This window comes from Anas platyrhynchos, chromosome 20, assembly GCF_047663525.1.
Source record: "Anas platyrhynchos isolate ZD024472 breed Pekin duck chromosome 20, IASCAAS_PekinDuck_T2T, whole genome shotgun sequence".
Lineage (NCBI taxonomy): Eukaryota > Metazoa > Chordata > Aves > Anseriformes > Anatidae > Anas > Anas platyrhynchos.
In genome coordinates, this window is record NC_092606.1 from 4,610,749 (window position 1) to 4,626,988 (window position 16,240).

General features: G+C 48.8%; 2 protein-coding genes across 7 annotated transcripts in view; one reads left to right on the plus strand and one right to left on the minus strand.

Annotated features, from left to right (window-relative positions):
* The window catches only part of EFCAB5 (EF-hand calcium binding domain 5), a 38,884-nt gene extending 36,421 nt beyond the window's left edge, over positions 1-2,463 (minus strand). For 2 of the 5 annotated variants that reach the window (XM_072026156.1, XM_072026152.1), the window contains exons 1-2: positions 1,712-2,005; positions 1,511-1,569 (exon numbers count right to left, since the gene is read on the minus strand). The gene's annotated coding sequence lies outside the window, so the exon portion shown is untranslated. Of the gene's footprint in view, positions 1-1,510; positions 1,570-1,711; positions 2,006-2,267 lie in introns of those variants that run through there. The other 3 variants (XM_072026154.1, XM_072026153.1, XM_072026157.1) reach the window with 3 other exon arrangements.
* Positions 2,264-16,240, plus strand: part of SSH2 (slingshot protein phosphatase 2) — an 89,452-nt gene continuing 75,475 nt past the window's right edge. Inside the window, exons 1-2 of one of the 2 annotated variants that reach the window (XM_038165645.2) lie at positions 2,264-2,402; positions 14,513-14,602. In XM_038165645.2, the coding sequence (XP_038021573.2) occupies positions 14,591-14,602 (12 nt within the window). In that variant the 5' untranslated portion in view covers positions 2,264-2,402; positions 14,513-14,590. The remainder of the gene's footprint in view (positions 2,403-14,512; positions 14,603-16,240) is intronic. The other variant, XM_027471810.3, reaches the window with a different exon arrangement.

Sequence of the window (16,240 nt, forward strand, 5' to 3'; positions counted from 1 at the left end):
ATTCTGCTGCTACAAAACATTGCACATACAAATTATACCTTTCTAATAGCTCGAGGAGCCATTGCGATCTGTGATTATTGTAGTTAATAACTGATATGTTCAACCTTTAGCTAACTGTAGATAGCAATTCCATTATTTACTTGTGGTAAATATATTTTAGAAGTGTTCACTGTTCAAATACCTGGAAAAGCTATAGGATATCTGAATATTACACTAGAGTCTATTTTGGAAGCTGGTTTAAATAATCATTTACTGATAGTAATCCCTGCATTACTATTTCTCAAAATCCAGAATGAAACACCAGTCCCAGGTGAGGGATTTGCACAAATACTCTGGCAACTTGCAGTCCTCCACCTATACCCTGTACCAAAGTAGACACATCTGAACAGAACACGAGCTACGTGCCTTGAAGCAGCCCTGTATTTGCAGGAATCCATTTGCTGAGAACAACCCAATAAAGTAGATATCATCCTTTAGAGAAAGGTGAATAGCATTAAGATTCTTGTCATATGATTGAGAAGAAAAATCTTGGACCTTGTATGTTCCCCAAACCTTCTGCAAAGGGCCTACAAAGTGATGCAGGATCATTTTTAGCTGAAAGGAAGAAGTGCTGTGCCAGGAGACAAACCACTTTGTCAGTTTCAGAGAAAATAAATCAGACAGAAAAACATAGCTAGGAGAACCATGACTGTATGTGAGTGGATGTCTTACTGGTCTAGCTGTATTATGTGAAAATGTGAAAAAAGTCATACACACTTTCATCATTTATGTGCAGCTCTCAAACACAGAGCGGTCCTTTTGCTCCCAAAACTTACAGAGAAGATCCTTTATCTACAAACGCAAAAGGATGTCCGTATTTGGAGTAGCCTTTGCCAATCCATTTCTACTGTACAGACACACCAAAGATGTACAGACACACATTTCTACTGTACAGACACGCATCTGCCTGGCACATTTCCCCACAGAAAAGATAAGGTGTTTAATAAATAAATGGGAGGGAGGGACCAAACAAGGCTGCTTAGAAAAAGACCTTGTTTTATTGGGAGGTTGTAGAATATTTAGAACATGGGGGATATTAACTTAAAAGGGATCCGGAAGGCATTTTCTTGACCTTTGTGACATAAATCAGAGTTCACCGCTAGCGCACTTTCCATAAATATTGTGTTTCAAAATAAAAACACGATGGTTGTATGAGGCAGGACAATGACTCTTTGTTTATCCATGCTTTTTGCTTATTCTCCCCATGTGCTGGAATCCCACTGGGGGTCCTTTTGGCCTCTTTCACATCCAGGATTCTGGCTTGCTGTGCAATTCACTCTCGATGCTCAATTTTAGTCCCGCTTCCTGAGCCTGCCCTTCATCCTCTCTTGTCCACTAGGAGGCAAAACGCCTCATTAGCCAGCCTGACTTTTTCATTGTGGCAAAAGCCCAGCTTCCAGGGCTCGCAGAGCCTCCCAGATAATTATTTTGACTGCAGGGCACTGGGGGCAGAGCCTGAAGAGCTACTTACGTGGGTCTTGTGGTGTGCAGAGTTCTGAATGAGTCCAAGTCCCTTACAGTCCTGTCAACCTGAGGAGCAAATAAGAATAATATGGACTGAGTGCTTCAGATGGGCTAACAATGGGCTAACAGGCATTTCTGACAAGGAATTTGTTCCCGTTTATATTCAGAATGGCCTCTATTTGTCGTCTGTAGTGTTTTTGCTACATACCCAAGGCAATTTTCGATCACAGTGGCAAATCTCCCCACAGATTTGGCAGCACCAGCCTGAAACCGAAGGGATGACACCTGACAGCGCCTGGCCCTTCGCCTCAGGGCCCACCTCATTTTGGGGACATTTTCATGCCTAAACCCTCCCGTACCCGTATCGGACTCGCTGTGCGGTACCTGCGGCTGCCCATTGACTTACTAAGAAAAACTTTATCCCCTTTCTGTCCCTGACAGAGCTCCCACAGCCCAACCGAGGCAGCCGCCAGGCGGAGCTGCGGCTCCCCCCCCCCCCCCCTTCAGCAGCCCGAGGCCTGCCCCCCCCCCCCCGCCCCCCCGCTCCGGCACGGCAGGGGTTAACCCTCCTTCGCGGCCCGGGGGCGGCGCCGCGCTGACAGGTGGCGCATGCGCCGTGCCGCCGCATTGTGCCCGGCCGGCCCAGCCCCGGAGCGCCTCAGTCGGCCGCGGGCCGTCGGCGGGTGCGGAGCTGCTGCCCCCTGCGGCCACCTCCGCTCCGCTCCCCTTCTTCCCTTCCCCTCCCCTCTCCTCTCTCCCCCCACCCCTTTCCTCCGCCTTCGCCATGGAGTAAGGCCACCCCCCGCCGGCCGGACGGGGAGCCCCGCCGCGCCTCGATGGCTCTGGTCACGGTGCAGCGCTCGCCAACCCCCAGCGCCACCTCCAGCCCCTGCGCCTCGGTGAGTCCGACCGCCCGCCGGGCGCTGAGGGCGGCGCGGCCGTTGGTGGCCGTTAGGGGCCGGTGCGCATGCGCACGGACCCCATCGCGCTCCCCCCCCCCCCCTTTCTCCCCTCACCTCAGCGTTGCCCCCCCCCCCCGCCTCCCCCGGCCCCGACCCCCTCAGCCCCCCGTCACCCTGCTCAGTCGCCCCCCGTCGTCTCCATCAGCCCCCTGTCACCCCCCTCAGCCCCCCGTCAGCCTTCTCAGGCCCCCGTTGTTCCCCTCAGCCCCCTGTCACCCTCCTCAGTCGCCCCCCTCACGCCCCCAGTCACTCCCCTCATGCTCCCTCCTCATCCCCCTCATGCCCCTGTCACCCTCCTCAGGCCTGCTGTCGCCTCCTCACGCCCCCCATCACCCTCCTCAGCTCCCCCTCAGGCCCCTGTCGTCCCCTTCAGCCCCCTGTCACCCTCCTCAGTCGCTCCCCTCAAGCCCCCTGTCACTCCCCTCATCACACTCCTCAAGCCTCCCGTCACCCCCTCACGCCCCCCATCACCCTCGTCAGCTCCCCCATCACCCTTCTCAGCCCTCCCCCCTGCTCCTTTGGGTCTCTGTGGCCTGGTGACAAGCAGAGGGAGAGGCCTGGGTCACCCCTGTCCCCCCCTCAGCCTGGACAAGCTGTCCCCAGAGGGGGTGGGTGCTGTCCCCCTGAACCGTGGGACCCTGGGTGGGTGCTGTCCCCCCCCTTTGTGCCTGGCTGAATTCTGATTTTGTGTGTGTATGTGAGCTGGCACCGTCGGGCATGGGTGCTGTGAGGTGATTCAACCTGACAGCACCCTCTGGGTATCTCCAGTATGCGGCCCTTCCCTTGGGAAGAGCTATGACTTCTATCTCTCTCTTTTTTTTTTTTTTTTTTTTTCATTTCTATTTTATTATTTTCATCTTGCATATAATTTTCAAGAGGCTGTGTGAAGCCCGAGGCTGGCACAGATCACCAGATCTCCCATCTCTGGGTGAAACATGCAGGAGATGTTCCCAGCAGTGCCCTGAATCAGGAAGCCAGGCAGGCGACTCCAGGGCTCCTTGCTTTACACCCTCTTTAAATTCGGGCCAGGCTGGTGTTTCAGTGCCTCTGTGTTGTACAGTCCGGCACATTAACCCCTTGGGCTGCTGCCTACCGACTGCACAGCTTGTTTCTAATATTATAAATGAGGATGGGAATGAAAATAGTAAGCTTGCTTTCACTTTCTGTATGCTTAATTCTCTGTTGGCTTTTCTCCTTAAAAAACCTCATATATTATCCCACTGCTGTTATGTCAGGCTTGGAAGTGCTGGGGGGGGACACAGGGTGTGAAATCCCAGTTGCTTCCATCATGTGAGGATTAAAAAAGCCAGCTACTCTGAAAATATTTCTTGTTGTGTTAGGTAACCTCTGCTGAAACTAGATCAACTACTTGACAGGTCCTGCCTGCCCCAACAGCATTTTAGCTGTCAGAACACTTTTTTTTTTTTCTTTATTTCACTCCCATGGCTCTCCTAAGATACGTTTATTTGGCAACACATTAATTTCCACTTGCGTTTCTCTGCTGTAGACTAACGTGCTGCATTACTTCAGAGGTTGCTTCCTCCTTTTGACTTCTTTACCTTCTCCGCTCTTCCTTTTCGATGAACTTGTTGCATTTAAGACATCTTGTTGTGCAAAAGGTCTCTCTTGGTGTCCTTCTGTCTTCCACTTGGATGCATAACCCTTTTCTGTGTTAGATATTTGATACACAGGAGCAATTAGCAGCATTCTGTGAGGATTTCCCATCTGGAACAGCCAGTCTATTTCCTGACCAGGATACCACATGTGCTTCTTTTGCTTACAATCACGCAGTATAACAGGAACATTTTTTCTTCTTTTTTAATAATCTGTCCCAATTTTTGAGTTCTACATAGTTCTTAAATATACAAACAACTCCCTCCTGACAAGTCCAGTGAATGCAGGTTTCAGTGCGTTTATCTGCATTCTCTTCCTCAGTCTCAGAGTGCTCAGATGTAAGCTGTGCCCTTGCTCTTCCCAAGTTCCCAATGCAAAAGTGCGTGTGACTGTTTCCATGGCCTGGTTTTGCTTCTCAAAATTACTTCTTCTTTCTCAGACCCTTTTTTTTTTATTATTTTTTTTGCAGCCTAAGGTGGAAATGCAATTCATCATATTCTGCCCTCAACAGCTATTGAGCCTACTTCTCAACTTCTGCATTTCCTGTCACAGCTTCCTAACCACGCGTTAGGGGTTTGACTGCCCTTTTAGCCTCTTGTTAGATAGCTGGGGCTGGCTGTTTCTCCATCCTTCTGGTTCGTGTAATCTTCCCCTCTCTCAGTTGTTTCTTCTTGATGGCAGCAGCATTTCAGGGGATGGACCTTCCTAGACAGCGAAGGGCTGGTGAACAGTTGCCTTTTTAATCCTTGTGAAGGCTTTGGTCCTGCAAGCTGGCCATGCTTATTGTTATGGATCACCATTGACAAGTGCGTTGATGGGAGCTTGATTCTTTCAATATTAAATTATTTCAACCAATTTCTTGTAAGCCGTTGATGACAGCTTCCTTCTCTATGGGCTGATAACTATCTCCAAGTTATCTCTTTGAAAGGAAGTTCATCTTGCTAAATAATTTCGGTGAGCAGTGTGAAGCTGTAGCTTGCTGCCTGAAACCCTGTGGAGAAAGATTGTCTGGTGGCTGTGGGAAGCTTGCTGTTCTGGCTTGTGGGCAAGCAAGATGTATGTAAGTGTGCAAGCATATGGCTCTGCCTAGTTCAGTTTCCAGGTTACTAAGAATTTTGAAGACAGAAATGGATTCTCGTTGAAATTGCTTGGTTTTTATTTTTTGTTCTTTAGAGATGAACTTTTCAGACAAGGAAAGGAGAAGGATGAAATTGATGTCCTCAGACTGTATTTTTGCATTAAGCATGCCCTATAAACAGTTATAATTGGCTTTTATGGATTCAGGGGAATAGCTGATGTGAATCGCTCTGAAATTGGATGGCTTTTATTTATAGGTCTTTATCCTGTTCTCATTGCCATAGAGCATCTCGTGGGCATTCATTTCAGGACAGGCACAGTTCATGCGGTGCTGTCTGTAGATTTACAGCTCTCCGGTCACTTGATGACTTATGAAATTCCCTTAATTGTCAGTCCAGCTGTCTGCTAGCTGTTTGTTTTGGCCTTCGGTTATGCAGCCACTTTTGAGACACAAGACAGCAGCCTTCACCTTCCTCTCTAGAGCAGAGCAGTTGTCCTTCAGAGCACCGTGGGGGCAGAAGGGGGTGGGAAAGGCAGGGCTGCTGTGCTCCAGAAGGTGCAGGTACCAGGGGCTGCTTGGTGCAGGTCAGCACCCTTTGTTTATCCCATACTGCAAAAAGAATTCTTTTTTTTTTTTTTTTTTCCTCCTCTGTGTGTAGTGGCTTTTTTTGTTTGCCTGGTTTTGGTTCTAGGTGGGAGGGGAGAGCTGTCTGTCTGCGAGAAGGAAGACTTGTGCCCAAGAGAAGGGCCCTGGGAGCACGCAGCTGGGTTACAGCAGGTGGGCGCGGTGGTCTCCTTATCACCAAAAGCAGGGGAATAAAAACACCTTGTTCATAAGCGCCCCTCAGTCAGAGCTCCGCTAGGGTGATCTGAAGAAACTGGCCTCTTTGTGTCCTCCCCATGCCTGGGATTCTCTGACTCTGCTCCCAGTGTCTGTGCCGTATTTCCTGCCTTGCAGGTGGTGGGGTTTTCCCTTCTAGAGATCTCATTTCAATGGAAAAGAATGGAAACGTATTTTGTCTGGGTGCTTTCTTGGCAACTCCTAAGACAGTGGACAGAAAGAAATCGCAATGGATCTAACTTGATATAACCTTTGCTTGGTGACTTAAACAAAAAAAAATGCTCACCATTGTTTAATAAAATCTAACCTTCTAAAAGGGAATAGGTTATTTTGCTGGGACTGGTGGTGTGCGTGCACTGTCGTTCATACTTGTTTACGTGTCAGTTTTCAGTTAATTTGGCTGTTTGTATCTCTAAGCGATGAACCATCTCTGAATCTACCTTGCTGTTAAACTGCAGAAGCCTCACTCCAACAGACCCGGGGTATCTCTATTGCTCACTCTGTAGCTAAGGGTGGGCACAGCAGTCACGTCGTCAGCTCTAAGGACGAGCAGCGTGAAAGCAGCCTGGCTAAAGCAGAGAATCACTGGTAAAAGATGCCTGCCTCAAAATCCTTTGTGAGCCTTGTGCTCTAAGGCCCTGGATGTTGTTGGGTAACGTCAGTCACCAGGCTAGCATCAAATCTGTGTCGTCGTGTTGATGCAAGCAGTGAAAAACAGCTCTTGAGCTCTTTGTAGCTTTCCAAAAGACCTCTGATAACTATGTGGAGCGGGAAATAATAGATTGAAACTTGCCTTTATAAATTAATTTTATGCACGGAACAAAAGCTGTAATTCCTTTTAAGTGCTGTCTTTCCTCTGCCTAATACTTATCTTTCTGGAAGTGAGGATGCTGGGCAGGCAGTCTGCCTCTCGCAGCTCACTTGTCTTCCCTACCCTCAGGGACGCAATATGCTCTTATGGAAGGGAGCGACTGACCCAGAAAGAGAGGCTATGCTGCATACATTGTTCTAAAATGCAGGGTTTTAAAAAAAAAAGTTTAAAGCAGATGAAAATATAAACCATTTGACTTCCACTCCTTAATCCCAGGGGAACAGCTTGAGCAGGAAGCAGAGTCCTGCAAATGTGGCTGGGAGTCTCTGTCATGTTTTGTCTGAAAGCTCCTTGCTGGTGGAACACACAGGAAATATTTTCCCACTTATTTATGGGGAAGCTAAATATAAAGCTTCTCTACCTCTGGTCCTGCGATTACGATTAAACCGGGTGATAACTGTGAGCTCACTCAATCATCAACAGGTCTAGTCTCTATCTTGTAGAAGTGTGTTGTTTTTTTTCAGTTAAGATCTTGATAGCTTCTGCTTGTGTAAGGTTGTGGAGAGCTGTGTTTCGGAGGGGACTCCAGTGTAGCTAGGAGAACAGTAGTTTCTTATGAACCAGTTAATAGACTGGAAATGCCTTTTATTAAAGCTGCCGTCATCTCTTACTTGCTGTTTTTCATCAGCTGATGTTTTTCAGTCTTTGCCACGAGCTATGCCAGTACCTGAAGTTCTCAAAGGCAGCAGCCCAGGAGGATGTGTTGATGTCTGCTTTAGATAAACCCCTCGTAGTGCCTCACAGGTGGCTCAGGTGCCCGTGTTGTCATCTGCCACCGTTTGGTGAGATGATCAGTGACCCCCTCCCCATCCATCAGACTTCCACTTCTATTGAAAGCTCCTCAAGGAAGACAGGAAGCCTCTGCCTCTTGTGTGCGGTACTGCTGAAGGATGAAGGCTACTGTCTGGCTGTACCAGGCCAGGCTTCTGACCACAGAGAGGAACTTTTGGATGTGTAAATCATTCACCTGTGGAGAGACTCTCTTCCTCAAGCAGACTGTCACCTGCATGGTGACACCAGGACACTCCTTCTGAAGGTTTGTTGCCTAGCGTATACACACACAGCAGGCTCTCCTGCAGGTCTGCATGAAATGCCAGGTCCTCTTTTAGCTTGAGAACAGTATTTGGAGTATTTGGAGTTGAGGAGGATGAGGAAAGCTGAACTGGAATCTCAGTGAGGATCACAGGGATATTTTTGCAGTTGGCAGCCTCTATTCTCCATATTTTTGTTTACTGGAACATTGCTTCACAAGTTATCAGCTTTGGAGTATTTTTGGCATGGCCAGTGAAGTCCAGCCAGAAGCTATGGGAGTTTGCCTAGAAGCTGAAACCTGCATTTCACAGAAAAGTCAGGCTTCTTGTGGCACTTTGTCAATATGCTTCAGCGTTGACCCCAAATGGCCATTTTTAGGTTGAGGGAAGTTCTGTCCTTGCACCCATTTTGTGTTTTATTAGTTCTTTTACTGAATGTGGTGCCATTCGTGGCACTTTGTATAAAACTGCCGCTCAGTTCAGTTGCATTTTCCAAAATATGACGTTATGTGGAAACAGGGGGAGTGGAAGTACACCAAAGTTGTTGCCTCTTGAATTGCAGCTGCACGTAAATTCTTGTTTGAAAAGGAATTTGTCACTTGAAAATGCAAACGGGCTGCAATGCTGTCCTTACCTGACCGCTATTGATCCTTGCTGCTGCAGCAATGAAAGAAGGGTGAAAGGGTCGGGGTGCTGTGTGCTATCTCCAGCTATTCTGAGTCAATGAAACATTTACTTAAGAGAAGAGTGCTCTCTGAGTGAAGGCTGCCATTCAAAAACCAGTCTGCTGGAAGAAGTTTAACCTGAGAGTCTTCACACAGGGGCAGTGATGGATGATTTCAACTCACTTGGAATAAAATCCTGAAAGATCTATAGCTGCAACTCTTCTGTCTTGGGAAATTAAAAAAAAAAAAAAAAGACTAGCCTTTGGGCAGCTTAGTTCAGTGTAGCTGCTCCCTGCTCACAGCCTGCAGCTCAAGGTTTCGTTCTGCAGCAACAAACCACATCCTCCTGGTATGGCAGCGCAGCTCCCCTCTGCTGATGTGGGAGGGCAGTTTTTGCAGCCCGGTTCTCAGGATCCATGTGCTGGAAGTTCCTGCTGTCCTTGCAAGGATGCCCTGGACAGCAGACTTCAAAAAATGCTCTTGTGTTCCTGCAGTTCAACTGACTCAGAGCTTTTGCTGTCTTCACACCAGAGTCTTGCTGATGCTGTTAGCAGGAAGTATGTGCTAATGCTTGAGTCTTCTGTGACTGCTGCTTGCTCTACGTGCACTGGCCTGGCACCATGCAAGCAGCATGCTTGTCTGCCTGCTCTGAGCTGTGTGGTTCAGCCTGTGAATTAGGAAGTCTCCTCTCCGTTTCATTGATTTGTTAGAGCATGCTTTGAATTTGTTTACTGGACAGCAGCAGTGAAACTCATGTCTTGTATGAAGGTATTTTGGAAGCAAAGGAAGAAATGGGTGATGCCTGCTGGAGGTAGTGAATGATTTAGACAAGGGAGGCATGATTTCTCGTGTTCTGGCTGGAAGCTGTTCCTCTGGAGGGCTCTGTTTAAAGGGATAAAAGAGGTGTGAAGGGTCAAACCACCTCTGCATTTCTGAATTGGGCCATACAGATAGACCGGATCACTGGGACCCCCTGCAAAATGTCTTAGTGCAGTAGTGTGATGCTGCGGTGTCCGTGCGTTTCAGTTAGCGTTTGGGCAGGCTCCTGTACCTGCAGCTTTGGATGTGTCAGCCGCTTTTTGCCCAAATAGATTTGCTCTGAGTGTGCGCCTTATCGGCGTTGCTCACTGCAGGCCGCTCTCCTGTCGGAAGGCAGAAAACGTTGCCATGGGATGAGTCACCCAGCTCAGCAGCTCGCCGCTTCCATGGTGAGACGCACCCTTCGTGTGCATGCCAGCAAGCACGAAACTCCCGGCAAATGCCCTGTGACGTGAACTTCTTATGGCCCTGGTAAACGAAGTGCCCGTGGCACTTGTTGAAATGCGGTTTGCTTGTGGCTGCTCCCTGCCTTGGGCTGTGCCAGCCCTCCTTCTCCCAAGGGGCTCCTCAGCTCAGGATTCAGTGAAACAGCGACCGTACAGCATCGGCGTGGGCTGTTTCGGGGTGAAATTAGTGGGGCGCTCAAGGCCACAACTTAAATATTCTGTGATTACTCCAGCATGGGAAGTTTCTTCTGGCCTATTTCAGACTAACTGATCACAGATCACCCTGGCCCTGCACTGTGTTCATACCAGAGATCAGCAGGTGGCTTGGTGCCCGTGCTTCCCTGCTCAGCAGTGGCACAGGGAGTAGGTTCCAAGGCGTCATCTTGGCATCGTGATGCCAGCTGCTGGTTGCAGGGCCCACACCCTGGTGAGGTGAGCCAGAAACCAGTCTGAGGTGAGATAAAGCAGGATCCGAAGGGCAGGAGACCCTGACCTGACTCCTCTGTCCCATCGAGTCGCATTTTCTCCCCAGTTGGCTTGGGCCTGCCTGCAGCAGCAGCCTGTACGTGATGTGCTCTGCTCCTTGGCCTGCATCTGGCTTTGCTGTCATACGAGCGGGGACACCCCAAAGGCAGGTCAGGGCAGGTTCCAGACACAAGAGTTTACCTTTTCTTCCTCTCTCAATAAGAAACAAAAGAAACAGGGAAGAATGGCACCGGGAGGCTCTTGCTGAGGGACGCTGCTTTTACTTCTTAAATTTCAAGGCCTCCTTAGCAAAAATGCAGAAGCTGCTGAGCTGAGCCCCTTTGTCTTCAGCCTGTAACTGGATTAAATATCTGCGAGGTGGATCCTCAGTGTGGAAAGCTGGCCCTGTCACAAGGAATGCAGTTGTCCAGTTACTCCAGCTGGCTGCTACCACGTCCCTTCGGTTTTGATGTACAGAATTATCACATTTACCATTAACGTGAAAACTTTTAAGACTTGCTCAACTGGCTTGGTTTAGCTTCAGTAGCCAACATCTGAGAAATGCGTATATTAGGATCCTTAAGGGAAAATAAAAAACACTTCAGGCTTTTCATCTCTGTACCTTTTGGTGTGATGATGAGAGGGAGGGAGAGGGGATATGCCATGCATGTGTAAAACGCTTTGCTTTCCGAAGGAGAGCTTTGGTACTCAGAGGTAGTCTGAACCTCTGCGCGAGGCAGGACCAGCCCTTTGTGTTAACCCATCTGCAGCTGGAGTTTGCTGCAAATTTCTGAAGCTGCTGCATACTATTAGGAGTGCTGAGTGCCATCGTCCGGGCATCCAAAACCTAAAGCCCCAGATCTTTACTTGGAGTAAATGCTCAGCTAGGAATTAAAAACCAGAGCTCCTGGATGTGGCTGTTGATGCTTAGGAGCTGAGGGTGAGCAGCTCAGCTCTCTGGGAGGCGGCTCATGACTTGTTCAGCAGCGGGCATCCTTTTGTGTCTGCTATTAGTTTGCGGCAGAGCTGAGTTGGGAAGCATCCTGGTAGGGAGCAGGCATAGGGAGCTCAACCTAATTGCAGGAGGAAGCACCAGGGGACAGGGTAGCGGTGTTTCTGGAGTACAGATTGATTCTTTTTGTTCTGTTCTTATCAGTCCTTTTCTGTTTACTTTCCTCTCTACAGTCCTCCTGCATGGTGTAAAATAGCCAAAGGACACAGATCTGGGCATGTTCTTCAGCTGATGCTTCAGATTCAAACATAGTCCTTCAGAAGGTGGCGTTAAGCCGTTAACTAGCTGCCATATTCTTGTCTTCCTGGGTGCAGTGTAAGCCTTGAAATGGCAGAGTTCTCCTTTACCTTTTAAAATTGCAGCACAGTTAACAAAGACCTAATTCGTGTACTGAACAAGTGTTTTTCTTATGTAACATCTCGTGAGCTTTGTTAGTGGGAGTTTCCTCTGTTTTTGGTTTCAGCTGAGTTGTGCTTAGGTGGGGAACTGAGCTTGTGACTTCAAAAAGTGAAGTGAAACAGGACAACCTGCTTTTTTTTTTTTTTTTTTTTTTTTTTTTTTTGACATTTCTCAGTGATACTCTGATCTCACAGCAGTTATTAGAACGTGGAAGCCCAAACTTCAGCTCTACAGCAAATCTCCAGACGGCTGCTTCCCCCATAGCGAGGGTCAGGTCTGATACTGCAGAACCTTCTCAGCACAATCACACGTGGAAAGGAAAATCTCAGGCTGTCTCGCAGCTCCTGTCCGCCTGCTGCTGCCGCCTCGGCATGTGCTGCGGGTGCCTCCTCTGCACTGGAAATCCTTCACCCTCATCTGGGCGCCTTCTGCTCCGCTCCCAAGGCTTGAATAAGCAGCTGTCGGGGCAAAGCAACACGAACATAGCGTATTTTCAGACGCCTTCCCCAAAGTTGGGCATAGTTACATAAACTGGCAGGCAAGGGAGACGTTATCAGTTAACGCTTATAGTACGGCTGGAGTCGAGTTTGCACAGTCTCGGGGGGTGAAAGGAGTGTTTGTCGCATGCTCTGCAGATCCCCGAGCTCAACTTGTGCTTGCAAAGATATCAACTGTGCCACAGCCTTCTGCAGCCCACACTTCGGGGCTTTGAAGTGGAATTCTGCTCTTACACGTACACCAGAAACTGCTGGAGTCTGGAGGAAGCTCTGTTTAACTGAGAGCTGTTACTGTGAGTGTGGATGGCTGAGACGGTTATTTTGGGGCGGTTTCTGCCTCGTTCTCTTATGCGGGAGGAAGTCCAACTTGATTTTCTCTAGAGAAGGAGGAAAGCCTGATGTCTGTTGGAATTTGGGCTGAAGGTGGCTCGACGCAAAATAAATTAAGCTTGAGGAAGTGATCGTGTCTTGATTTTAAACTTGAGATGCACCTCATCTAAAAAATAGTAAAACAAGCGCAGATTTTACTGTGGTTAAGTTTAAGCTTACAGGTTTGGTTGTAGGACAGATGAGCACAGATCCTCTTGAGTGGAGGGGGGTTAGTGTGAAGGCAGCGTGGGGGAGAAGCAGTCTGCGTTTGTCAGGACGTCACTTGGCCGCTGTGAAATAGGACATCATCTCCCTTGGGTTTGCTCTCAGCAAGCACCCAGGCTCCCTGCAGCCATCCCAAACCCACAGGCAGCCCCTCTAGCAGCTGCAACCCCAAAGCTGTGGCCGTGTCGTGGGCTTCCTGAGGTGTGAGGGAGCAACCTGCCCCCGAAGGAGCAGGAGCTGAGCCTCGTCCCCTGCCCAGCACAGCACCAGCGGGGATGTTGGGAGGGGAAGCCACGGTCGAGGATCTCTGGTCCGTGGCGGTGGCTCCGACTGAAATGGAATAATCTTGTTTTAAGGAGTGCTCTTAACCACTGAAGCTTTATAAATATTAATTTTGTTCTTTTGTTTCCTAATAAAAGGCTTTTATTCCTGAAATCACTATTTATTTATTAACCTGACAAACTAATAGCAAGCTCTCTTCTTTCAGGGTATGCATGTGCCATATCACAATTCTGCTTGTCACTGTACATAAGAACTTCATTCATCTGCTTTAAAATGTCATTGATAACAACCTGGCAGCGGCCCAGCTTGGAGCAAGTTAACTACAAAAGGCTGCATTGTAAACGTTTCTGAGAGTACATGCTACATTAAGTCTAAAATTAAAAAAAAAAAAAGTACAGGCTGGTCTGGGCTGCATACAACTGCCAAGTAGCTTCAAACCTTTGAAAAATGGAGCTCTGTATGGAGGAATTGGGCTGAAAATTGGATAGTTTGGAATTAAGGCTGCGTTCTGCTCTCTTTAATAAAACCTTGGGGGTACACTGAGTTTATAAACCTCATCTTGAAAGGAGGGGCATGTCTTACTGAACCGCAAGCAGCAAAATAAGAACTCGTACATTGTAGTTTCCTTTAGTCTCTTCTTGCTTTGACTGAATACCCAGGATGAAAAGTGTAGTCTGAAAATAAGTGGTAAGCCTCGGGGAGCTACTACTGGTGCTACTAGAGAGCTGGCTGTGCAGTAACCCTCCCTGACCCCAGCTGCGGTCTGCACACACATTTATTCACCCTCAGGTTCACCCAGGGTGAGCACGGTGCCTGTCACACACCCCAGCATCCCAGTGCCTGGTTTTTCTGCCAGCTCCTCCAGCGGCACCGAGCTGCTGGCTGCTCCGGCAGCCCCGTGCGTGGGGCTTTGCGCTCATGGCAGCACGGTGCTCCTTGCCTCTGGCTCTCCTCCTAAAGTGAAACTTGTAGCAGGGGTAAGGGCGAACTGAATCGCCCTTGAAACAGACTCAGGGCTTGGGAGCTGCTTTGAGAGAAGCTCCCCTGGATCTTTTCAAATGGTCCCTGCGCTGTGCTGTGCAAGGGCTGCGTGTTTTCGTGCAGCCCCTGACTGAGCTAGATGGTCTCGCTGAACAAATGAATAGTTGAGCAGAATATGAAGCTTTAAGGCATCTTCATCTAAGGTCTTCTGGGAGCAATGTGAGCATGCAGGAAATGATGAGCGTGGTTCTCATCCTCCTCTCTGGAGGTGTAAAAGGCTCGGGGAGCGCGGTGAAGGGCTTGCTCGGAGCTGATGGGTGTACAGCCTGGTTTCTTGGCTGGAATGAGGATTGCAAGAGCCTTCAAGGAAGGAAGAGATGGGGGCCTACAATTTTATGCTTCTTCACCTCTTTGGTTTTCTTTTTTCTTTTTTTTTTCTCTTCTTGAGTATAGCATATGGACAGCACCATGGGTTAGGGAACGCTTCAGCTTCAGAGACTTTTCCTAAATAGCCTTCTTCCACTGAAGTCAATGGGCGTGGAGGTAAGCAGCGCTGAGTGCTTTCTGACAACACCACTACCACCCACTCTGCGGCCTGATGCACACAACACCCCTTGTATTTGAGCATTGTTTTTCCCCCAAAAAAGTCGCATGCAGTCGCACAATGAAGACACTGCTTATTTGTGTAACGCAGATCCGTTCCTAGCCGCTGGGAGGGTGCAAGCAGCGAGTGTCAGGGTGCGGGGAGACCTCACAGATCCTGCATGAACACTTGCCACCGAACTTCAGGCAGCCCTCTGTTATGTCACAATGAAATAGGGCTTCACGGTTGATCTGTGAGTTGAACGGGGTTTGGATGCAGGCTTGAATGTTGCAGTGTGAAGCATTCGTGCTCCCCCTGCTCAGCACCTTTTGCTCTGCTGTGATTTATTTGCAAGTACTGAGCCTAGTTTCTCAATGGTTAATCATTGAGAATCAGCGAGAGTTTCCTGTTTCCTCGGCTTTCTGTTGATTTCCTTTTCTGTTGAAACACAACTTTCTCTGCTGAAACAAGTGTTGCCCCACTTTCCCACTGTTTCCGTCTAGTGGCTTAAAGAGGAGGCAAGGGGAACCTCTGGAATGGCCTGGTACGCTCTCCGATATTGCCAGCTGGGTCTGGTGACTGAACTGTTATGATAAAACACAAATTCATTAGTTGATGCTGTTGAAATCCGCTGACTTTTCTGCGCTCCTCATAGAAGGCTTTAAAACATCCAGCTGCAGACTGATCCTCTCCAGGCATGTGACACTGACATCAGTCCTAGAAGTGAGGCGTTGAACTGCCTCCAGAAATGAGCTCACTGGCTGATATTCAATGCACCGATTTAGCATAATATTAGCTAATAATTTGATTACATGATCACCTGCGCTTACTGTTTGAGGGCTGGGACTTCATTCCAGTTCTGGTTGCTGCTGGTGGAGCAGTAGTGTCGTAACCCTCAGGCGCTGGGGACAGGATGCCCTGCTGCTGCTGTGTCGGGAGCTGGGCTTGGCAGAGCCCATCCCTGATTGCCACGTTCCTTTGCTTTTCTTGTCCCCGCACCCCTCCCAACAAGTTACATGGAAATAAGAGTTTGGGACCCTGTTATTAGGCAGGCCTTCGGAAGGCAGTCATAAAACTTGCTTACTTTTGGCTCTCTTGTTCAAATGGCTGAATAAAAACACAGGAATGTCCCTTCCCGGGAGCCTGGGCCGTGGTTCCAACCTGCCATCCAAACTGCAGGGACTAGTCATGGCTGAAACGAAATTAAACCCTGGCAAGACCATCCTGGAGGCTAGCTGCTGTGTGCTTCCAGCTTCCTCATCTCCTCTAGCTTGAGGTCACCAGTAATTGCACACTTCCTCTCACGACCTGCACGGAGCGCGCGCTCAGGCAGCACGGTGTAATGATGATGACCATGGAAAAACATACTGCTCCATTATTTTGGACACCTGAACAAATTAAGTGCTCACCTGTAGTCATAGCACGAGTATGTTTCGGTCGCTAGTGGCTGAGCAGCTGAATGCACGCCTGGTTTCATTTTTATTTCTTTTATAAGGATGGGAATCGGACAGCCAGTGTGCCAGCAGAAGGGTTCTCGTGAATTTGTCCCAAAACATTGTCATCTTTTCTCCCCCCACCCCGTGTTTTCTGCCTGTTAT